General features: G+C 42.1%; 2 protein-coding genes across 2 annotated transcripts; one reads left to right on the top strand and one right to left on the bottom strand.

Moving 5' to 3' along the window:
* Positions 1 to 1,508: 1,508 nt before the first annotated feature.
* Positions 1,509 to 9,220, bottom strand: ANKRA2 (ankyrin repeat family A member 2). The gene is made up of 9 exons (XM_035099871.2): positions 9,139 to 9,220; positions 7,653 to 8,041; positions 7,085 to 7,243; positions 6,218 to 6,283; positions 5,245 to 5,342; positions 4,150 to 4,275; positions 3,932 to 3,998; positions 3,757 to 3,837; positions 1,509 to 1,639 (listed from the first exon to the last, which is right to left on the bottom strand). Exons 2-9 carry the CDS (start codon positions 7,942 to 7,944, stop codon positions 1,584 to 1,586), a joined length of 945 nt encoding a protein of 314 aa, XP_034955762.1. The 5' UTR covers positions 7,945 to 8,041; positions 9,139 to 9,220; the 3' UTR covers positions 1,509 to 1,583.
* A 49-nt stretch (positions 9,221 to 9,269) lies between these two features.
* On the top strand, positions 9,270 to 24,403 carry UTP15 (UTP15 small subunit processome component). The gene is made up of 14 exons (XM_035100134.2): positions 9,270 to 9,347; positions 9,616 to 9,779; positions 11,341 to 11,514; positions 12,116 to 12,208; positions 13,221 to 13,405; positions 14,079 to 14,257; positions 15,374 to 15,499; positions 16,214 to 16,349; positions 17,231 to 17,315; positions 19,026 to 19,175; positions 19,506 to 19,607; positions 20,712 to 20,851; positions 21,808 to 21,866; positions 23,538 to 24,403. Exons 3-14 carry the CDS (start codon positions 11,425 to 11,427, stop codon positions 23,726 to 23,728), a joined length of 1,536 nt encoding a protein of 511 aa, XP_034956025.2. The 5' UTR covers positions 9,270 to 9,347; positions 9,616 to 9,779; positions 11,341 to 11,424; the 3' UTR covers positions 23,729 to 24,403.
* Positions 24,404 to 25,157: the final 754 nt, after the last annotated feature.

Here is a 25,157-nt window from a genome sequence, read left to right on the forward strand (position 1 = left end):
AATGCATTCTTGTGGATGTACCATTTACTTGTCTACATTTTGAGTATAAGCCTTGACCTGCAGCAGAGGATTATGTTGGAAGTTTGTGGTTCTCAGCCTTTTGGAAAGGGTGCTCTAAGGTTTATCTTATTTGTGTGAAGGTACCTGACTACATTCTCCACTCGTAGTTTTAAGATCTGCCCTATATGCTCAGAAAACACAGGTGTTGCATGGAATCTAACCATTTCAGAAGTAAAGGGACATGATTCAAACCTCTCATGTCAAAAAATCTTGGTTCATAGAAATCTAGCATATTGGAGAAAAGTACTGAAAAACACATTTCTCGCTGATGGCTGATATTTATTTTAAAAATACGAAACAAAAGAAAACATCCAAACAGGAAATTTACTCACTTATATTCTGAAGCATAACCCTGAAAGAACTTCACTACTTACAAAACAACTTTCGGCTCCAAGTAAACTAGCTAATTGGGGGATTTATTTTCAGATGACTTGGGTGGAAAAGTCAGAAAAACAGAGGTAGAGCATCCTTCTATTTAAGCAAGACCCAGCACAGAAAGGCAGCAGGATGCAAATGGGATGAAGCTCGACCCTCCTGCCATTCACCAGTGACCGAGTAACGTATACTGAAGTCCAGTTACATCTGTGGGCTGATATACAAGCTGATTGTAGAGTACAATCAGGGAGAAAGCCTTTCTACCCTCACCTAAGAGTACCTAGCCAGTTCTTGTTACAGGTAGGTAGCCGTGTTGGTCTGGATCGAAGTAAAATAAAAAAATTCCTTCAGTAGCACCTTAAAGACCAACTAAGTTTTTATTTTGGTATGAGCTTTCGTGTGCATGCACACTTCTTCAGATACCAGTTCTTAACTGCAAATTTTAATGCATATGCTGCATTCCCTGGCACCAACCTGACTCATTTCAGTAGCATGTGCACTAATATAGTGTTCCAAGTAGGCTTTTAATCGATTCTGAAGAATAAGGAGGTATGCTATTTTATATGATGTGAAATTCTCTCCAATTCCTTTGCCAAAAAGAATATTCAACATTGCATGAAATATTTGCAAGCAGGATAGATGTGGTTTGACAAACAACAGCCAAATACATGAAACTGAATCATGTTAAAATCATGTTACCAATGAGAGAAGTCTTGCCTGAGCAAAGCCTCAGAAAGTTTTCTTGAATCCAAATGTCAAGCACTATCTTGCCCAAAAACGTAGCTGAGGAAGTTTCTTACACAGCAGTCCCCGTCATGTGATTTTGTACACTGTCTTTTTCTGGTATGATAAAGCAGCACTGTTCCAAGGGAAAGGCCACGCTCAACACTGCAGCTCTGGTGCTGCTAACTTTTCCATCTGGACAACCAATAACTGCTTAAAATGTGCAGGCCAACAGATCCCTCGTTTGGGTGGCAAACTAGAACTGCCTCAAGTAGTGAGTCTCTCCACCTGCCGTCCTCCAACAAAGGTGGGGTCACAGTACTGATTTTTTTTAAATAAAAAAAATCAAGTCTTTTCCATGTTGCTCAGTCCTAAAACCCAGTTTTTCTTCACATACAAAGTCTTGTCTCATAACGAAAATGTCATTATTCTTTGATGTTTTGAAGGAGTGTTAATAGGTGTGACTCAATAACCTGTTGAACTGTATCAGGAAAAAAAACATGATTAGTGTTCAGCGCTTAAGTGGTGATCTATCCTATTTTGGAGATGTAAATACCGTGTTTCTCCTAAAATAAGACACGTCTTATATTTATTTTTCCTCCAAAAAACACACCACGGCTTATTTTCAGGGGATGTCTTATTTTTTAAAAAAATTAAGTATGGTACAGCGATCTACATTTATTCAATTATAATTGTGTGTTTGCTTATTCCTTAATTGGTAGCAGTCCTAAACATACCTTACTTACGGTACTTCAACTATGACTCACTAAGCTCACAGTAAACATTCATAGGATCCATCTCAATTCTTGTCATCAGAAGCATTTCCCCCTTCCCTCGGCCTTTTGATCGCAAGGAACATGGACATGAAAGGTTTCGGAAGAGGGAGGGGGGTCCTGCTTCGGTGGAGATAAACTCTCTCACGCTCTCTGAATGTGGCAGGCGCGCAAAAACTAAAACAACAGGGGGGACGGAGCGCGAGTGCGCTCAGCACCAAACTGCACAGAGAGGGACGGTGCAGCAACACAAACACACAACTGGAGCCAGCGGGATGGGAGAGCTGCTTCCCTCCTCAGCCAAACCCGGCTTGCAGAACAGAGCGGGTTTCTGGTCGAGCAAGCTGCCGGCACCCACCGGGCAGCCAACCACGTCCCTGTCTGCACACACACGCTCTCCGGAAGGCGGGCGGCAACTGCTATGCCATGGCCGCCACTTCCTCTTGCACTGTCTGCGCTTCAGCGTGCAGGACCCGATAGACGCTGCAGCGAGGAGAGGAGGCGGTGACAGCAAAGGGGGAAGAGGAGGAGGAGGCGATGGCCTCCTCCCTTTGCAAGGCTCCTTGGAAGCCTGGGCATGAGGCAGAACCTCGGGCCCGGGAGCCGCCGGCCGGCACTCACCAAAGGGAAAGGACCCGCGCCCCCTCGGCGCGCCGGCAACGCGGCTTGCGTGCCTGTCAGCTGCACGGCTGCTGCCCCCATTGCTTGGATTCATTCACGCCGCCTCCACCATGTTCCTGGGGCACCGCACATGGCCGGCCCGGCAGCGGGACTGGGGGCGGCACTGGGGGCTTCCGGTTCCCTCCGCCTTTGCATCCTCCCTTTGCAGCCTCCTGACAAGGGCGGAGGGCGCGGGTGGTGGCTCACTCACTGTCTCCGCCGCTGCCACCATGCTGCGGACCCAGCTCGGAGGTTTTGGAAGAGGGAGCGGGGGCGGGAGGTCCCGCTTCGGTGGAGATAAAAACTCTTGTGCAACCTGAACGCGGCAGGCGCGCAAAAACTAAACTACCGGTAACTAAACAGAGGGACGAAGAGCTTGCGGGGTGGCAATGGTGGCGGGGGGGCACCCTCAGGAGCTCTAGCCAGGGTCGTCTTAAGGGAGGTGCCGCGTCCAGCCTAGCCTCTTCCTTGGCGCCCTCCAAAACTGCGCCTATCAGTATGGCTTATTTTCGGGGTATGTCTTATATTTTATTGCCTCGAGAAAATCGTGCCATGGCTTATTTTAGAGGCACATCTTATTTTAGGAGAAACACGGTAGAAGAGCTGAAAAAGTAGAAATTGCATAGAGTTTGTAGTAATCCAAAATAGAAATCCGTGTGTGTGTATGAATATGTAAAATGCTTTTAGCCTCATTCACTACTATTTGTATATCTGATCACATTAAGGAAAGGCAAAAACTTCCATTGGAATGTGGCCTGCGGAGCGTTGGCCACATTTCAGTCTGGCCCCTCTGGTTCCCTGTCGCTGCTCTGGCATGACCTTGGCCTCTTCATACATAAATAGGGGCAAGCTCATCTGCTGGTCCTATCATGACCCCACCAAGTTCCAGGTCACAAAAGAAGCAGCTATCAATCTACAGCATAAAGGATAACAGTCAGTGAGATGATCAAGGGTTGGGGGAAGGGAGTGCAATGCATGCACAGCACTAAGCTGTCTTCCCCCAGCTCTGCATAAACTACCACTTATGTGAATGATGATAAGGAAGGCCTCTCCAGAAGCAACAGTTAAAGCCTGTGCATTTTGCGAACCACCAATAGGTAAAGCGGCTGATACAAAAAAAGAGCACCAACCCTTAAAGTAAATCCTAAAGTGCTTGAATACGCACCACTACGATGGCCCAGGGCTACAGCCAGATCCATGGAATTATATCCGGAGTCTGTCTCTATAGTAGGATCAGCACCGTGCTCTAGTTAAAACAACAGGAAACAAATCATTGATTTACTAACATTCTGCAGTTCTTACAGCCCTTATTGGCTAATAACTGCCTTCATAATACTTACCTAAGAGTATTTTGACACATTTTACATGGTTCCCATGCACAGCATAGAGCAAAGGCGTACCACCATTCTGGAAAAAAAATATGAAAAGAAATAATAATATCAGAATTCATTTACACAGTTCAGTGACCCAAACAAGCTGCATATGAACAGGGGTCCATATATTTTGGCTGCTTTTACTACCCAAAAGTTTGTAATAGTAGCTCCAGTAAAGGGCTTACCCAGTCATATTCATTTACATCAACTCCGCAGTCGAGCAACATCTTGACAATGTCTGTGTAGCCTTTACTGCAGGCCAGTGATAGTGCACTCTCTCGCCCTTTTCCAAGGATCTGTGCGTCTGCACCCTGACAGAAAAAGCAGTGGTTTAAAATGTGTTATGGGTTAGATTAATAAAAACCCTGATGGCTGGAAACCCATGTGTCCAATTATATACTGTCCAGATTCTAGGTACTGAAATCACCCTGGACTCAGCTCAACCATTTACTTCTTTATATGGGGAAGAGGAGATTCCAAAAGTTCCACGGACAATTTGTTAAACTGACCGACTGCCTACACTTTTCCCGCCCTTATGTACAGCCTAAGCATGATATGTTGCAGCTCAAACTACTGCTTCTTTTCTTTGTACCTGGTAAACAGTTCCATTGCTTATGGACTTGTTCATTCATGCCCTTTGGAAAGAAAGAGGCGGAGACGGTGCTGCGAGCTGCCCACGGAGTCCACCTGGTGGACGCAAGCCCCACACTGCCATTTCGGGTAGCGCGGGGCCCCGAATCACCGCGTCACTCCCAGGGGAGACACGTGGCTTGGGTGCGCTGCAGGACAGGCCCTGCAGTGTTTCATTTTGTCACCCCCTCACCCAGGCCGGTACGCACCCCCTTCCTATGCCCCTGCTCACGGGGTGTCAGAACCTAGGATTTGTAGAGGTAGAACAGTTATCAACAGTTAGCAACATATGTTCAGCCAGGAATTGTAAGTGGAAGAAATGGGTACCACCCTCAGTGGCTAGATAAAAATAAAAAAATAGCCCTCAGACTGATTTTTCTTCAGACTTTGTGCATAAATCATGCATTGGTGTTTCTCCTCTGAATCTTTTGTAACATGGCTAAAACATGGTGTTGACCAGGTCTAGATAGAAAGTTACAACCTGGGATTTAAATGATAGCGTAGCATTGTTACCATCTATGTAAGGCTTTGCAAGAGGTCTTCAGACAACCTTCAGAGGCTATAAGCATTTTTCTTGATGGATTTAGAGTACTACAGTTGTTGACTATCACTACAAATGCATGGGAGGGGGGAAACATATTTTCACTCACATTTTGAAGCAGAAATTCTACCACTGCTATCTGCCCATGAGCTGCAGCCCACATCAGAGGGGTAAAGCCTTCTTCGTCCGTATGGTTGATTACATTTTCTATTTAACAAAACATACAGATCAACCATCTCATTCCTGTTGTCTCCATGCGATGCTGGAATAAAGTTATTATGAATATTTGGGGGGATTGGGTCTCAACTCAATGCTGGATAAAGAGGGATGCAGAAAAGCAGTGAATGCTGCCCTCTGCTCCTTTTCAAAGGTCAGTTTAAAGTGAGAGACACCCTTCTCCAATCTTTTGAGTCCCGCAGGGGAGCGGAATTGGTTGCAAACAAAAATAACAGCTGACTACTAAGCCAAGACACAATTTGTGGATCCCTGCTAAGGTGGAAATGCAAAGTAGGCAATGCCATGGAGTGAATAATGCCAGACGTGGGTGAGAAGGAACAAATAAGTCCGCTTCAATCACTTTTGGAAGCAAATTCTGGATGCCATAGGCCCTAAAAATGAAGACAAGGCTTGCTACAATAAGGGGCCAGGGCAAACACCTCCTACTATCTGAAATATGCACCTTGTCCTCTTACATAATTCAACATTAGCCTGTTTGGCTAATGAGCAATAAACATTGCATAATTCAAAGAACAAATATCACCGGATAACTTGGATGAGAGTTATAACCAGAGAATCACAGCACTAAAAAAACAGGTTTGCACTATGTTTCTTTTCTTAAAGAAGAGTGACTAGAAAACATAAAACATTTCTATATATATAATTTAATTTTCTGCAGTGCTGATATATAAGTTTTGACATGTTCTATGAGGCAAAAAACATTTCAGAACCATTTCCACAGTTAATTCAGAACAGGAAATGTATGAAATAAAGACAAATGTGAATAGGGCAAGTTGCAGGACCCACTCCAACCTAGCAGCTTGATCATTTTTTGCCAGAAAAAAAAGAGCAAAATAAATTCTCACCTTGCTCTATGCGTGTAGCTAAATACAGCATTTCCCCTTGAGCTGCCAGCTGGTGAACAGAAAGAGCTGCAAAAACAGCAGAAATATATCAACTTCTGTGGTGCAATACTGCCATGATTGAGGACTATAATACTGACTGCATGTTGTTAGAGAAAAGTAATACAGAGAGGATGATCACATAGCTGACACAACCATGTAGCCTGCTACTATTTCTGGACAGAAAGTTACTTTACAATTAATTCACCTTCACAACCATCCAAAAAGAAGGGTTGTGTGTAGACCCTGATTCCAAAGGAGGCAAGAATGTGGGACCGGGGTTAGAAAAAGCAGCTTGCTGAGAATTCCAACTTTCAATGAGATGTATACAAAGAGCAAAGACACAGACCCTATGGCTACAATGATAAGTCTTGAAAGTATATGAGCAATGCCTTACTTGGATTTTCAGAAGTGTACATGAATAAAATATTCATTGGGTGGGGATAAGGCTTCCATGTCCTTGCCCCCAACATGACTAGCATGAAAAATAATGTAGGTTTGCTCAATGTACAAATGATGAATTAGTTTACAATTTCTTGACGTTCCTTAGGCAACAGCATATCAAAGACATTATGTGGGGTGTCTTTTGGCTTTCTATTCCAGCAGGCTAACATGCCTAGCCCTTTTCTATTTTGAAAGAAAGCTTGGCATCCCAGAATGACAAAGTCATTGCTTTCAGTTAAAGAGATCTTACCCCTAATCAATTTAGAAATAAATAAATGACTGGGTGACTGGTTTAAAGTGAATGCAAATACCACTTTCTTGTAGTAATCCCAATGGAGGATCCCAAAATGAAAACTTAAATTTACCATTCCACGAAGAATCACTTACAGTTTACAAGCAAAGGGGTTGTAGAAACTTCATTTCCCCTGTGCTTGTTAGTTAATGTGGTTGACTGCTTTATGGGAGAAAAGTGCTTCGTAGTTGATGGGGTGTAGACATGTCTTACTTGAATTCCAGGAGAAGGAGAAGTATGGATATTACACTCAGCTACATGAAGAAAGCAAGAAAAAAGTAGAGTTCAGAATAGCTTCTACAAATTTACTTTATTTATAAAAGCATTTATATACCACTATATCATAGTGATATATCATTTGCTCTTTTTGTACACAAAGTGGTGTACAATAATATTTATATATTATAATAACAACCTAAAATCAGAGGCCATCAACTAATCATTATGGAAATATGTATTCTTATGAATTGCTGTCATAAGCCTCGTGGCATAGAAAAGTTCTCAGCAGGCAGTTAAAGGCTGATACAGAAGATGCCTGCTGAACAAGAAAAATGTTAGATATTCATATGTGCATATGCATTCTTTTGCCAATATAGCATTTTCCTGTTTATCTATCTATCCAATTGTAATAGTTAAAGCTAAAGATAAGTTTTAAATCACAACCTTTAAATAATACAGATGCCACTTCAAGGTCAGAGTTCACTTGATCCTGAATGTTTTTGCTGTCTTCTTCATTCAATGACTTGACAAACCGAGAACACACATTCATATCAAACCTATTGGGCAAAATGAATTTCATTCCCATGGCAACACTCTGAGCTGGTCCTTCCTCAACACTGGAATCGAGGTGAGGCTCCACTTTAATATCTGGCATGTGAGACAGGCTATAGCTGCCAGAACAGTCTTCCACAATTAACTGGGCTCCAACATCTAAATTTGTAGATGATTCCATCATTAAAATTTCACTTATACGATGTGTTTTCTTATGGCTTTTACTTCAGTTTTCTTTCAAAAATCAAAATAAAATCTCAACAGCCAAGGGTTACGGCCATCTGCAATTGAACATAAAATAGTAATATGTTATTGGACTATAATGCCACAAACATACAATGAAAATGCAATAAAGTCATTCTGAACAGATGTGATTATTTATTCTGTGTTGAACAGGGGTGGGCCAAGATTCCCAAATCCACCAACCAGAACTTGGTGCAAAAAACTTACTCTTAGAATTAAAGAATTCAGAGTTCAGCAACTTGTTCTGAGTAGCAGAACAAAAGGGAGTTCACAACCCTTCAGCCCAAAAGTGCTCTTAATTTTAGTAATACTGTATATATTTAAGTGGTGGTGAGTCATCTTGTTGCTGCTACTGTTAAACAACTATGAATCAGAGAGCCATGGTGATCTATTGCAAATCACCTACAGATCTAGCAGCAGATGCAGATCTACTTACCCCTATCATAGAATAGAACTACCTTCTGTGCATAAGAAAATCCCCAAACATTTTTTGTATTGCATATAAAACTTTAAATCACATTGCCTTCAATTTTTGATTACTGGGTAGGGGGCAATTTGCACCCCCAGTGCTATGCGTACTTTATTTCTTTTTACCATTGCTACCAAACTGGTGGGGTCTTGCAGACAAACACCGGCTCCTTCGGCCTATAGAGCGAGATGAGCGCCGCAACCCCCAGAGTCGTTCGTGGCTGGACCTAACAGTCAGGGGTCCCTTTACCTTTACCTTTACAGTTACTACGAAGTAGGGCAGGCATCTCCAAACTTCGGCCCTCCAGATGTTTTGGACTACAATTCCCATCTTCCCCGACCACTGGTCCTGTTAGCTAGGGATCATGGGAGTTGTAGACCAAAACATCTGGAGGGCCGCAGTTTGGGGATGCCTGATGTAGGGGATAGCCTACGTGCAGTATGAGAGAGGCGCTTTTGCTTCTGCAGAGCAGCTGCTGAGGGTGAGTGCGGGCGAGGGCGCTTCAGTCTCTCTCGGATGCTCCCACTGGCCATGGTGGGAGACGGGAAGGGCTTTGCGGCTAAGCGGGGATTTGAACCCAGGTCACTCTAGCCCAAGACTGACGCTCCAGTCTGCACAACCCCGCTCCCCCACTTCCACCCCCCCTCCCCTTCTCCGCCCTTTTACCTTCCTAGTCTCGCGTCGTTCCTCACTGACATCTTCCACCACGGCGCTGTTATTGTTGTGTTATTGCGACCCATGGCGTCACTTCCGCTTAGACCCGGAAGGAAAAAAGTCAAGCAGCCTCGCGGAGTACACTTTGAGTTCGCGGGGAGAAGGAGGAGACCGGTCACCACAAAAAGCTCCTCCCTCCGATTTCCCGAGATAGAGATAGGGTAAGGTGGCAAGCCCTAGGCTCTGTGGTTTAGACCACAGCGCCACCCGCGTCCCTAAGGGTGGGAAAAGGAAGGCCTAATAAAATTCCGGTTTCAGGATGATTTATAATGATGGTGAGATGATATGAGCTGAATAGGACAGAAATGCGGGCACCGTCATGCGGCTCTCTTGCGCTGGGTTATGTTTGTGCCACTTCCCGCGGGCAGCACCTTTCCGATAGGAACCCGAAGTTTAGATGGTGTTATTTTCTTCCTACTGTATCTCTAGGACAGGGATCGTGAGTAGAACACAACGCGCCGCTGTTGGCGGCAGGGGCGGCGCACTGCTCATGACGTAAACATCCTACCCGGAAGCTTGAGCGCGGTGATGGCGGCCTCCATAGGCGGCAACGTGACTCTAAAGCGCTGAGGAAGAAATCTTCAAATTCTGAGGTAAGATTAGTCCCTTGGTTAAAAGCCTGGAGGTCTTGTCCCGCAGGAAACACGCGTGTGTGACTTTCCTCTCAGAGGAAAGCCTCTGTGCCATCGCTGCAGAGTGAGCGCATTCATCAGATTCCCCCCCCCCCCGCCTCTCCTATTTCATGTAGGAGAGGCAGGAAATAGGCTGAAGAAGCTGCCCCTCAATTTCAGGGAAAGCTTCAGGAGATCCAAATTTAGTCCAGTATCTTATTTTCAACGAAGACAGAGAAGCCTACAGGCAAGGAATTAATGGCAGCAGCATCTCTCCACAGTTGTCTGTTGCTACCGGTAGTATCCTGATATTTAAGTGAAAACTGCCTTTGAATGTGGACATTCTGTTGAGCTATCCTGGCTCATTGCTATCGATAGCTTTCTGAACTAGTGACCATCTTCAGCACATAAAGAAGTACTTTAATTTGGTCTATTCTGAACCTCCAATCCAGTTTCGTCAGGTGATCAGTTTCATCTGGTGATCCTAAGATCCTAATATTATGAAAGAGACAGAAAAATGTTCTAGCTACTTTATCCACGCTATACATAACTTTATAATCTTGTGTCATGTGTTTCTTTCTCTCTCTGCTCCACCTCTACCTCACTTACCTTTTTTGGGGGGGGATGTCTCCAAAAACTTCTCTTTTGGCTTTGCTGAATTGTAATTATTGAAGCTGAAGTCCAGCAATACCTGGAGTATCCCGACACATTGACTATTCCTGGTTTGTGAAGTCAGGAATTTCCTTCTGTCTTGTATATCAAGTTCTTTGTCAGCTGTGGTCCTAAACATGCTTATTAACTATGGTGTTTGTAGCTGACATTGACTGAGAGTTTTGTTTGCATTGAGCTGATATTGACTTTGCTTGCACTCCACCACCCTTAAGAAACTCAAATGGCAGTGCTCTGAGTTTTTGCTTTTCTGTAGTTTTATCAAAGGGCTGTAGGTCATTGGTAGAGCATGGAAACATAAGGTTATTGATTCCACCCCTGGCATCTTCAGGTAGGGCTGGGAATGTCCCCTGTCTGAAATTCTGAAGAGCTGATGCCAGTTACTGTGGACAGTACTTGGCTAGCTATGTCAGTGGTCTGACTAAGTATAAGGCAGCTTTCTATACTCCTATGATCATTTACTCCCTAGACTTCATGTCAGTTCAGTTTAGTGATTGCTTTGCACAAGATCCTGTGATCCTGGAGAAACTTAAGACAGTTCAGAGTTGTTTTGAAACCACTCGTTGCTTTGCACGTTCAGAATATATAGGTTTTGTTTTTGAGGCAAAATACTGATACTGAGTTCTGTTAGAAGTGTTTGGATAGCTATTCTAGTCTGCTTTAGATACAAAAAACTGCCAAATAATAAACAAAACAAAATACTTGTTTAAGATGAGGATTAAAATGTGTCATGTCAGTCAAAATGAGGGAGAGTAGGTTAGTTCATAGGGGTAACAAATAGTATGTGAATTGTTTTAAACTTTGCAGTACATGTTTGCTTAGCATTGTAGATAGATTTCAGCGTTTTTGTGTACTCTTGTTCTCCCCTCCTCAGAAGCCTGGTCTACTTTTGCCATATGAAATTTGCAACGCTGGAAGATTATATTTTGCGACTTGAAGAACTTTTGCTTAAGATAAAATGACTGACTACAGACCTGTTAAAGTTCAGTCTTTTCCGAAGCTTGGTGAGAAAGTAACAAAGGATACTTCGTACTGGAAGAATTTCAAGGTAATAATACATTGCTTCAATCTCACTAATTTGACTTGGACATTGAAAGAGAATGCATGGAAACTTTGCATTTGAGTTCTGTACTTCCTTATATTAGGATAATATGTTGAAAATGATTTTCTTAAATAGGTGAATGATTTTGAACGATTTTCTTAAATAGATGTACCTCTGCCACAATTATACTGCTTTGTTATGACACCAGAATGCAAAGAGAAATGTAAAACCTTTTTAAAACAGTTATAGTGAAACAGAGAAACAACTATGCAAGAATCAAGAGTACATGAATTAAATAATCAGATGAAATCCTGTACATGCAATTCCATATAGCAGTTATGGCACTAAAATCAACAACAACAACAATTTATTATTTATATCCCGCCCATCTGGCTGGGTTTCCCCAGCCACTCTGGGCAGCTTCCAATAGAAGAATAAAATAATCGATTAAAGATTAAAAGCCTAGTACATGTTCGAATGGTTTTTAAAAGTTCATAATCTAATAAATATTTTAACATTTTGATGTGCTTTTCTCGCACTTTTGTAAATATTCTGTTAAAGGAGCTGTCTTAAAAATGTGATGTTAATTATGTTACCATTTTTTTAGGCTCCTATTCAGATAAAGGAGTTTGGTGCAGTGAACAAAATAGACTTTTCTCCAATTCCTCCATATAACTATGCTGTCACAGCTTCATCAAGGGTAAGGTTTAAAATATAGTCTGGTTTTCACAGCATCTTCTTGTACTCATATTATACAGGGCTCTGCTAAGTTTGCTTGCACACTTATTTTGGCTGCAATGGAACAAGCATCTGCTTGTGTTGCAGCTGCGGAAGTAACACCATAGGACTGTGCTGTCTTTATCTGCAAAGGGCCTTTACAATCCTGTTTGCCTCTATAAAGCCCTGTTGAGATTTTTGTTGTATACAGATAATTATTACCTGATTGTTTGGGGCATTGGGATATGTGCATTATTTAGAAAATAAACTGAAAATGGATGGAACATATGCTGGAAGGAAAAGCATGTCTGGCAATGGAAGGATCGGGGTGGTGGAAATTATTACTTAAGCAGCAAAAGTTTATTTATAGACTATAATTCTTGATGATGTTATCATCTCTGTCTGACCTGGTTTGGATGTAATGGTAAATTGTGGCTTAGAGCAGGGGTGGAGGACTGGATTTGACTGGTGGACTAGCTTGCTATCTCTTCCCTATCCCTTTGCAAGGTTTTGCAATTTGACAGGTGGGTGGGATCACCTGTTTGTCAATCACCTGACATCACAATGATACTTGCATGGTTTGAAATCAAATCAAATGTATAGCCTGGAAGTGGTTCACAAGACCCAATAGTCCACTGGTTGTTGCACTTTTACTTTTTCCCGTGAAAGTAACTGGTTGCCATTCAGACCAATGGGGTGGGGGTGGGGAATGAAATTTTCAGGGCTATCATTGCGTTAATGGAAAACCCTGCCCCTTATTGTCATCCATTTTTGACACTTCATGCTCAAATTCCATAGAGCAATGTACTTCTGTGCACAGAGCCTACAGGTACCAAATCTCCCCCTCTCCATCCATGAAGGGCCTTGTGCTAACAATAGATGGAATGAATGGCTGAAGTCCAGCAACAATACTGCTATTGGGCAAAAGAGATAGCTGGTATTTCAGTTGCATCTGTATGTCATGCTCTCCATGTACACATTACATTTTGTTCTAGATCCACATTTATGGTCGATACTCTCAAGAACCAATCAAAACATTCTCTCGCTTCAAAGATGTAGCATACTGTGCTACATATCGAGATGATGGGAAGTTGCTGGTTGCTGGCAGCGAAGAGGGCATCATTCGACTCTTTGATACCAGTGGGAGAGCAGCGTTGCGACAGTTTGATGGCCATACTAAGTAAGAGAGCACATTTTACTTAAAACAGGTCCATTCTGCAAAGATTTGTTTTACACTCTGCAAGATCATTGGGTATTGAAAATGCATTTAATGAATGCTTTTTGTGTAATCACGATGCATCAAGCTTGTAGCCTGCATTTTGCACTGAATTTTTATTTTATGACTTCCCATTTGAACCTTCCTGCCAACTTGAGCTTTGTGTGCCTTCATCTTGAGAGCTTTGATTGCTAGAGATCCAGGCAAGGCTTTGTCAGTTATGGTCCTGCTGTTCTGGAATACTAGTCACCTAAGGAAACAGGCTCACACCTCAGTCCATTCCAGGTGGATCATTTTAGTATGTCTACTTTTCTGTTTAATAATGTACAAAAGCAGGAAATTTCACTTTGCTTTCTGGTGAATTCATCACACCAGACCACACATCCAAGGTCATCTCAGCAGAATATTCTCAGGATTTCCAATTCATGGATTTGCCTTTAAAGCTTTTGTGTCTAGGTCCTCTAGACATTTGTCAGTAGTAAACTACCTCACAGGCTTGTTCTGAGGATAAAATGGGGAGTGGAGACCCATGTATGCCTCCTTGAACTTGGAGGAAAGGTGGGATATAAATGTATTCATGTATGTGACCAAACATTGCAAAGAGCTAATTTGGGGGATTTTGAATCTTGCTTTTTAGAGCAGTACATGTTGTGGGCTTTCTATCCGATAAATTCCGAATAGTATCTGGAGCAGATGATTACACATCAAAGGTGTGGGACATTTCATCCGCATCAGAAATCGTATCCTACAACGAGCACACAGACTATGTGAGATGTGGCTGTACTAGTAAACTGAATGCTGATCTTTTTGTAACAGGTGGGTGGTTCACTTTCTACTTCTCTAGGTCACTGCTGGGCACACAGATATTGCAGCTTTGCCATAAAACAGGGCTGGAGACCAAATGCAACCCTTCATGATGCTCTATTTGGCTCTTGGTTCTCTCTCCCTATGCCCCCCTCCAGCACATGATCTGGTCAGGCCACACCCCTCACCAGCCCCATTTCATGCCCTCCGTGAGTGCTTTTGCCTGGCTGGAATATGTCCTTGAACTTTGATAATGGCCACTCTAGTTTCCTGGATGGGAGGATAGAGAGGTGTATATGTGAGACAACTAGCCTGCTCTGCACAAAGGTACACTTATTGCTCTGCCCACTTTAGCCCCTGGCCCCACCCACCACTGGCATTTGGCTCTTGGGAGGTTGCCCAGAAAAGAGTATGACCCTCATGCTGAAAGAGTTTCCCATTCCTGCTATAGAGGGCTTGCTTTCCCTATTGCTCTGTAACTGCCATTTGCTTCTCTAATTTAATGCCTTCTTAATATTTTGTTGCAAATTTTTGTGACTCTGTTCTGGCAGAATGATTTTCTGCTTAAGCTGAATTATTTTTTTGCACTTGCGCTTGCTTTTTTTGATCTAAGTAGAAGTCATTGCATAAGAAGACATAATTGTAGTTGGCTCATTTAAAAATATTGCAGCCCAGACACTATGGGTGATGAGAGAGGAGTCACTAAATGGCTACTTTGGATTAAAATCACAAATCAAATGAAAACACGATTCGAACCCCACAGGTGTTTGCTGCACTCTTTTTACTGAGCAATTTATTTTAGACTCTACCAGTAACTTCTGGAATCATGCTTGGGTAAAGTGGTGTGTCCCTTCAGAGCAGCTGCTTTCAGTGTGATTTGGTGTGGAAGGGTGTTGATCATTGATGTTTTATATTACTCCCATGGCTGTTTCATTAATACACTGTGCTTTGGTTCTGGGGGGAAAGTTGCACCTAGAATAACACCCCATTATTCTATGTATGTTAAAAATCTTGGGGTTGCATCCAGCTATGTCATATGCAGTACAGACTCATTGAAATAGTAGGCTTATAGTCATGATGTCAGCTGTTACAACTCTTCTTTTTCCTTATTTCTGGGATGCCTTCTAGGTTCATATGATCATACTGTGAAAGTGTTTGATGCACGTGCAGAAAAAAGTGTCATGACAATAGAACATGGGCAGCCGGTTGAGAGTGTTAATCTCTTTCCTTCCGGAGGTCTTCTTGTGACTGCAGGTATTTCATCAAATGGGCAGCTTCCCTCCCTCCTTTCAACCATACAGCTTGTTTCTAGTTCTATCTGCAATGGTTCTCTTATTGAATTCCCTCTTTGTAATTGATAGAGGGTGCAGACCCTTGTGTACTGCCGTAAGGTTATGCACCGTTTGTGGCTGATGCCTTGTGCTTGCTAGATTGCAGCTTCTAAGCCTTCTTAGACTTTTTCTTTGTTCAAGGGTATATTGAAATGCTGTTTTTAGTCTTGGTTTTCCATCATCCTTTTAAGAAAAAAACATGCAAGGTTGACTTTGGATTGCCAGAGGGAGATATGTTTGTCTTTCCTTTTGCTGCTGCTAATGTAGGTAGGTCTCTGTGTGTAATGCAGTCTGTATGGGAGACAAGTGCTTCCTACTGTAAGGGGATGTTTTATTGGGGTGGGGAATATGTAGCCCTCTAGAAATTGCTGTGCTACAGCTCCCACCATCCCTGATCAGTGGCCATGCTAGCTAGGGTTGATGGCAGTTGTAGTTCAGTAACATCTAGAGGGCCACAAGATCCCCCACCCATCATCCCCAGCTAGCAGGACCATTGGTCAGGGATGATGGGGGTTGTAGTCCCCAAAACAGCTGGAGACCCAAGTTTGGGAAACCCTGGCCTAGAGGAAAAATTGTGGCATGCCTATGAAATGCCTTGTTTACTATTTGTGTACAAATAATCCTTTCTTTTTAAAAGGTGGTCGTTATGTTAAAGTCTGGGACTTCCTTAGAGGAGGACAGTTACTAGTGTCCTTGAGAAATCACCATAAGACTGTAACCTGTTTGTGTCTGAGTAGCTCTGGTCAGAGACTGCTTTCCGGCTCACTAGACAGGTTTGTATTTTTCACAGTTTCTCTTACTGGCTTTTCTAGAGAGCTTTCCGTGTAGAGGTGTAATTCCATACACAGAGCTGTGTGTTTCCTGTTTTGTCTTGTGACTGGTTAAAGGTGCCTTCTCTATCACGATTAGCTTTCAGAAGGAATTTCAGAAAAATTCCTTTTTACCCATGAATTTGGTGGAATTCTACTCCTGGCAACCCGAAGATCACTGGATGGAGGAATGTTTTGTTTTTGTTTGTTTTTACATGTAATTGTTCTCAGAAAGTTTGTGCTTTGTTTTTGTCTTTAAATTGTGGATCTGTTTGCTGTCCTGGGCTCCCTTGGGAGGAATGGTGGGATATAAATTCAATAAACAAGCAGACCAAAGAATGTAGAGCTGAATACAGTGGTACCTTAGTTTATGAACACAATTGGTTCCGGAAGTCTGTTCATAAACTGAAGCGTTCATAAACTGAAGCAAACTTTCCCATTGAAAGTAATGGAAAGTGAATTAATCCGTTCCAGACGGTCCACAGAGTACTTAAACTGAAGCGTTCATAAACTGAAGTGAACTTTCCCATTGAAAGTAATGGAAAGTGAATTAATCCGTTCCAGATGGGTCCGCGGCGTTCATAAACTGAAAATTCATAAACCGAGGTGTTCATAAACTGAGGTTCCACTGTATACAATTTAGCAGTGTTCCAAGAATATTGACTTGCATGCATTCTTACTCTACTTCTGGTTTCCCCCCTTCACTAAAAGATATGACTTGAAAATATGGGTTTAGCCACATCTTTTTTATTTATTTTTGCTGCAACTGGGCGCAAGTCACATTTTCATGAATTATTTAACCTATTGAGTACTCTGAAATCTGTATTTTTGTTTTCTCTTCGTAGGCATGTGAAGGTTTACAGTACAACTTCCTACGAGGTCGTCCACAGCTTTAACTATGCAGCATCCATTCTCAGCCTTGCCTTGGCAGTAAGTACTAAAATAAACCACCTGGCAAGCGATGACTACCTGGCAATTTGAAAATTGAGCTTAGGCACACACTAGGTCGCGCACTGGCTGCTTCATCGAATGGTAGGATTGGCAGGCACCCCAAGAGGTTTCTTTCAGTTGTGCTTGCAATAATGGTATGGAAGCAATGTGGAATTCCCCCCCCCCCCCCGGAAAGGGGCTTGTCTGGAATATATTGCACCAGGTTTTTCTTTCATATGGATATTGTTTGCACCAGGCAGGTGATTTCAAGTGAGGTGATGTCCGATGCCATCTTAGATCGCCTGAATTGTAAATAGGTACATGAACCATCAAATTAAAGGCTGTTGGCACCAATGCCCATCACTTCAATCCCTCACGCACTGGACAGCATGCTTATCTTGAAATAAACCCTGTGGAACTTGCTTTGAGTAAACATGCATAAGATTGCATTATTAGACTAGAAGAAGTTGGTGGGGCTTAACCTCACCTGGGTAACAGCTCCATCATACATTTAAAGCTCTCTTGTTCCCACCCCCAAGAATGCTTGGAGCTATAGTTGTTGTTAAGGTAGCTGAGAGGTGTTAGGAGGCCCTTAAATGGACTACAGTACTCAGGGTTTTTTGCAGGAGGGAAGCTATGACTTTTTTTAAATTAAAGATTTCTTGATTTACAAAAGTACGTGCAATGTCTCTCGTAGTTTTCCATGTATCGTTTTTACAAATCAGTTTCATTTGTTGAGACATTACCCTGTTTCTCATATTTTAAGACATACCCATAAAATAAGCCATAGCAGGATTTTAAGCATTCAAGGAATATAAGCCATACCCCGAAAATAAGACATAGTGATAGGCGCAGCAGCAATGCCGGCCGCGGCAGGAGGAGGAGGAAAAAAATAAGACATCCCTTGAAAATAAGCCATAGTGTGTTTTTTTGAGGAAAAACTAAATATAAGACATGTCTTATAATATGAGAAACACGGTAGGAAGAAAAGGGGGAGAGAGGTGGACAGGGAGGGGATGGGTGGGGGTGGGGTCGGGTGACAATGTTTCTATTTTACTTAATATATGTATGGTTTGATGTCAGTGTTACTTGTGCAGGTTCTCTGTTGTTCGTTTGTGTTCCTTTGGTGGTGAGAGAGGTTGGGGTTGGCCTAGGGTGTTGGTTGTTCATGTGTGGTTGGCTTTGGTGGTCCTTGTTATTGTTTTCATGCGTGAGAGGGATGGGTGTATTGAATCAGGTTAGCCATATTGATTCGTATGCTGTTGGTGGATTTTTGTCATTATCTTGTTAGGCTGTGTATGTGATAAAGGCTTCTTCTTCTATTTGTCCCCGTGTCAGTTTCAGCTTGGAAGCTATGACTTTTAAAATGGAATGAGAGTGCAGTGTGCCTTAAATATGTGTCGTGGATGTAGCCTGGGCCAGGTAATTAGGGCCAGGTTTTAACTTGATTCCATTCTTTCAAAGATGTCTTTTCACAATTGCCCTCTGCTCAGAATGGAATGTTAGAAGCCATTGTTGCCTTATTTTATATACTGCCCTGATACCTAACTGCTGAAGGGCAGCTAAAAAACAAATCCTCTTAATAAAATAAATATTATCCGAGGCAATTCTTCTTTGCTGTAAATGGGAAGCTTTAAACTAAAGACAGAGAACTAAAAATGTGTGTCTGAGTTACAGTTTCTGGTTAAGCAAGCCTGTTTCTCCTTTTAGCCTGAAGATGAATCTCTAGTTGTAGGCATGACAAATGGAATACTGAATGTTAAACATCGGAAGCATGAAGGTGGAAGAGGGCTTCTTCAGCAGAGGAGAAGGCCTGCGTATAGGACCTTTGTGAAAGGAAAGAACTACATCCCAAAGCAGGTATGAAACGAAAGGATCCACAGAGCAAGTCCTGTTTTCTACTAGCAAAAGAGGTGCAATAACTGAGTAACAAAGATTTAAGGGGAAATTAGTTAGGCTGCAACATTTCATTGACCGATCAGTTGGAGGAACATAGGAAGCTGCTGTATACTGAATCAGACTTTTAGTGTACTGGGTGTAGGGGAAAATAAACTTGGCAAGAACAAAATGTATCGAGGTTTGCATTTCTATGGCAGGATAAACTATGCAAACAATACAAAGGTGATATTGAAGTAGTTGGAATGGTGGTTTGTGGGTTTTATCATGGATTGTCTCTCCCTTCATTTTAAGGAGGATTTCTTTGTCAGTAAGCCTGTAAAAACCCATTTGAAGAAATATGATAAGCTCCTGAGAGGTTTCCAGGTTTCTAAGGCTCTTGATGCTGCCCTTCAGGTAAGGTAGTAGTACTTGAGTCACCTTTTAGATTCTGTTTCAGTTACACTATTGTACTGTAAAACTCTTTCCAGTGAATCTGATCCATAAACAAAGACCTTCTATTGTTCAAAGGGCTGTGTACAATTAAATAATTGTGTGTGCAGAATGACTTCCACAAGTACAACAGAACTTGCCCTTCCTCTGCTCTGGGGTCCCCCCAGCTCTGAATCAGATTTGGGGATACATAAGGGGAGGAGAGGGAGAGGCTGTTCCATTGTGTTTGCAGTAGTCATCCCGTACAGTCAATAATTTAGTGAGATACAGCCCATAGTTAAAGCATGGATGTGTAGGGTTTACTCCTGAGCCTTAATGAACTTAAAATACTCTTGTGCCTTTTTATATTTGATGAGCCATGCTTTCTTCTATTTTATATACTTACTTATACCAGAAAGCAAAACTCACAAGTGCTAGTCTTGGAGTAACGGTGGAGTGGTCCTTCTGCCTGGCCGATGATGGCCCTCTAGACCTCTCCATCTGGCCCTGGGACTCTTCCCAAGCCACATCCTTCACTGGGTCTGCTTTCCTGTGTCCTTGAGTGTATTTGCCTGCTAGATTGTGTCCTGGAACCCTGATTATGCCCCACATGCCTGGACAGAGAGAGAGAGGAATGAGAGTATGTGTAAAACTAATCTATACACAAGTCAAACATTTCATTGCTCTTCCTACTTTTCTCTCTGGCCTCACCTAGCCCTCAGAAAGTTGCCCAGAAAGAAATGTGTCCTTCTTGCTGAAAAACATTCCTCTACATGCCCCAAATCTACATACTCTTATCACCACTTCTGGGCATGGGCTCTATTTGTAGAAATAACATCTTACTTTGGTTAGGAATAGAAGCCAGAGTTATAGATGTTTCACTTGATGGTCTTTGAGCAGCTCCTTGGTGCTAAAGGACTGACACAGGAACTGGAGGCTTAGAAGCCCAATGAGCTGTCCCATTAATGAATTTTAAATACTTTCTGAAAGCATTCCCTTTTCTTTATGGACAAGGAATGATTCAAATTGCTTAAGTTCATGCAATCCCCCTGCTGCAGACTTGTGCTATTGAATGCTTTGTGCTTCTAGGATTTTAGAAGCACAAGGAAAAAACCACCTGAAGTTATAGTCACGGTCATGCAGGAATTAAACCGCAGAGGAACCTTGAAAAACGCACTCGCGGGGAGAGATGAAAAACAGCTCAGTGTCCTCCTTTCTTTCTTGATAAGGTAATTGCTCGGTAATTGCGTTTTCTGGGCCAAAAAATTGTGCTACAAATTGGGAGAAATGGCACTGGGTGCTCCGCTTTCTACAGCAAGGCTTTCAGACAGTTCTGCCATGTCAAAGTGGAAAAAGGAAAGGTCAGCTTGTGAAGGTTTGGGTGGGATGGTCACAGGAACCCAGTACTGGCAAAGCACTGCTTAGTTTCTATGTACACATCTGAACTAGGTGCCTACAGCCAGGGAGCCAGCAAGTTAGGTCAGATCAGCACACGCAATTCAGCCCCCTCTACTTTTAGCTCTCACATCTTGCTGGAGATTGCTGCAGCTGTCAGAATTACTCTGTCAGGAGCTGGAGGAGCTATTCAGACGTGGCCATTGGCCATCCTAGCTGGGGCTGATGGAACACTGAGTCTCTGCAGCACCTGCAATTCATAGTGTTAGCTACCCCTGCTTTTTAGCAACTTTATAGCCCCATAACTCTTTAGACTTCCTTTTCCTGCCCGGCACATGGCGTCTGTTTCTTCTTTTTAAATGTCATTGCATTTGCAAGCTGCTTAAAAAGAAACCCTTTGCCTGAAAGTTGTGGCTCTCTTCTCCTTTTCATGCATCAGCTCTGGTTTCATAAAGCCCAACTATCTAGCTGTTTAGAGGTGGAGCTCCTTCATGTATGTGATTCTTTAATATGGATGTCAGAATGGTATAATCCTTAATTCTAAATTATTTTGAATACTTGGTTCATAGAAGAGAGGCAAATATGATTGGTAGAAGTCCCTCACTTCCTCTCTTGTTAACAGAAATAGTATGGAAGGGAAGGAACTTTGGTGGCGGGCAGTTGTTCTCTATTTGTCACTGGCATCTCACCAGCTCCCTACAGCACTTTCTCCATATGACGGAGAACATAGCCTTTGGTGTGTTTCTTCTACAATAGTGAAAATCGCTAACATCTGGCTATTAACTTGCAGACACGTGACTGATGCAAGATTTGCTCCTGTGCTGATAAATGTTGCAGAAATGATTATAGGTAAGTACTAATATCTGACAATACAGGTGAAACTCGGGAAATTAGAATATCGTCGAAAAGTGCATTTATTTCAGTAATGCAACTTAAAAGGTGAAACCAATATATGAGATAGATACATGACATGCAAAGCAAGCTATGTCAAGCCTTTATTTGTTGTAATTGTAATTATTTGTTGTTAGGCGGGTCAATTATAAATGGAATGTAATTAATGAAATGTAAGAGCGATGTTTATTTTTGTAACTATTTGTTTTATTACTGTGGAATTTCCAAAAGAAAGCATTTGTAAAAATTAAAATAAAAATAAAAAATAAAAAGTTGCATTACTGAAATAAATGCACTTTTCGACAATGTTCTAATTTTCCGAGTTTCACCTGTACTAACAGAATTGATTCATACCCAGGTAACCCAAGACACACTCCCTTTTTTCTATTCACAAAGAAGGATGCACTAGCTGTGTATTGGTATGGTTTGGTCTTTGCTTTGTGTACAAGACTTTCTACACTACCATGATAACCAATTTAATAGAAGTTTGTGGTCTGAAGGCGCACGATGTGGGTCGGGATCTGGTTAGTGACTGGATGAGAGATGGTCTGATTGCTGCACGTGCCACCCTGAATTCTACTATAGAAGAAAGATGGAAAAGGCACGGGGTCAGGCAAGGGGCACTGCAGTAGGAAAGAGGAAATTGGCTGAAACTAAGTGGGGACACCTTGTACAAGGTGCCTGATCTTTATTTCCTTGCTGCCACTGAAGCACCACTTTTCATCCCATAGCATTTCAAGGGGGCCCTTGAATCCATAGTTTGTGCATCTTCAGAGGGCTGCAGTGGAGAGGAGGGGCTGGGGAAATCCCCTTGCATGAAAGTCCTTGTGCTGTTGTGCCCCTGGATGCAACCCAATAATTAAACTTCTTTTTTAAAAAAGGCCTGTGTATATTTAAAGATATTCACCTGGAACGTAAAAAGTGGTTGCCTCTGGGGCCTTCTTTGAGCAGAAGGCCAAAGACAGGGTGCTCCAATTGAAAAGATGCTGAGTCTACTTGCCACCTGCCCGATCTCTGGGTGGCTGAGGCACCTTGATGGTCTGATGGAGATCATAGTACCTGGGCAGTTTCCTGTGTGAGAAGCTGACCCTTTTACAGTTGACACACACAGTTTTGCTTGTGGCTGGATTTAAGTCCTTTCATAGAAAGCCTTCTATGCTAGTCCTGTCCTTTTTTTGTTTTCCACAGAGACTAATTGGAAGCTGGTTGTGACTTGCGTTGCCAGCTGGTTTGGAAACTTGAGCAAAGCATTTTTATAAACGTGTTGACAATAATTAATTTTAAAAAGCAAAATTAATCAAATATCTGCTTATAACAGTTATAAGGGTAACTGTTAATTTAACAATTTTTGAAAGCACTTTTAGACCTCATTGAAATGATTTTATTGAAAAAGCATTGTCTTTTTTTATTATAAACAATGACCGTCAGGATGATGATAGCAATTGTATTGCATTTATTAAAATTCTCATTGCCTCTTTAATTTGATACAAGATGCCAGCCTGCAAAACCTTGCTGTCTTCAATAAAACAATTTTAGCCTTTTTAAAGGTGCAGCTGGAAACTCGTTTTATGCTTATAAGACATGTTAAGCAGGGGAGTTCCATTTAAACTTGTATCTCTTCCTTGGCAGAAATCTACAGGCCTGTGGTTGGACAGTCCTCGGTTATTGACAGGCAATTTCTAGAACTTCAAAATCTCATTGAAAAAGAGATTGATCTCCAAGAAGAATTACTAGAAGTCTTGGGGATGATGGATGCACTGTTTGCTACCATGGCAAGAAAACCCATTCCACAGGACAAGAACAATACTGATGGTTTATAGAGGGCACTTGAACAATGTCCTTTGCTGGACAACTTCACCTGGGAGTTCATTGCATTTGACTCTTCTTTTCACTAGACCTCCCCCCCCCCCAAAAAAAGGTATTGCTTTGAAGCAGGGGGAAAATGGCAAGGTATCCTTTTGAAGGGTGCAAATACTGGTGATTGAAGAACAAAGACCCTTTGGGATTTATCTTTTTTGCCACAAGGTGTTTTTTTTTAATCAGGAGCAATTTAACTGTTAAAATATCTCTGCCTATATTGTGTAAAGTTGGACTTTATACAAACCCATTGGGCTCTCAATTATATGGTCACAGACAGATAATTCAGGTATCTTCATCTTTTTCTCCTTGCTTTATTGAATACTCAGCTATTCAAATAGAAAGAAATATGGCAGTTTCAGTGAAATTAGATGGCGTTGTTTTCCATTTTAAATTTCTCACATGGAACCATTGGTGGTCAGTAAGGCCTGATTTCATGTTGGAAAACTATATGCGTGTTCAATTCTCAGCTTTTCAACAGAATTCGTGCTGTGTGTGAAAATGACATCATGTTTAAATAGCATGTATGAAAATGACATCATGTTTAAATAGCATCTGAGGCTGCTTATGATGAATATATTTCCCTTTTTAAAAATAACTTTAAATCCTAAGGATAAATTTTTTAACATCAACACTGACTTTGGCTACATTATTTATTCCAACTGATTAAAGCACATGTTGAGTATTTGCTAAATACATGGTTGGTTGATGTCTCCCCCACATCACATCATAGGAATAGGAGCTGTGTGTCAACCAAGGGCTCTGATTATTCATAACTCTTTCTAATCCAAATGACAAGTATCTTTTGTACAATGATGCCAGGATTGCTCAATGGTGGATAAGTATGTTGTCAAATATGTAAGGCGTTTACATATGGTCTGTACCACGTTATTGTGCTTCAAAGCCTGAATATACTTGTTTTACCAAAATAGGAATATCATCATTATCAGGGAAAAAATGTGTGCCTTTTTTAAAGGTGAAAAGGCTCAGAAATGGAATCTCCTCTTGTAACATTCACACCAGCAAGCAGCCTCTTCACTTTTAACATTTTTCAGTGCAAAGAATCCAGATGCTAGAAGCTTAGTCAACTGAAGAGGCTATTTCAGCTTCTGTTCTACGCTGGTGGAGGCACATGATCACTGAATAAGAAGCAGTTACTACCTAGCAAGTTATAGTACCAGCTAGGTCCTCATCTCTTTTAGCTAGGGTTCTTGTTTTAGTCTTCTATACTTATGTTAAAAAGGTAAAGGACCCCTAGACGGTTCCCAGTCGAATTCGACCATGGGGTTGGAGCACTCATCTCGCTTTCAGGCTGAGGGAACTGGGGTTTCTCCGCAGACAGCTTCCCGGGTCATGTGGCCAGTGTGACTAAACGGCTTCTGGCACAACGGA

Source organism: Zootoca vivipara, chromosome 11, assembly GCF_963506605.1.
Source record: "Zootoca vivipara chromosome 11, rZooViv1.1, whole genome shotgun sequence".
Taxonomy (NCBI): Eukaryota; Metazoa; Chordata; class Lepidosauria; order Squamata; family Lacertidae; genus Zootoca; species Zootoca vivipara.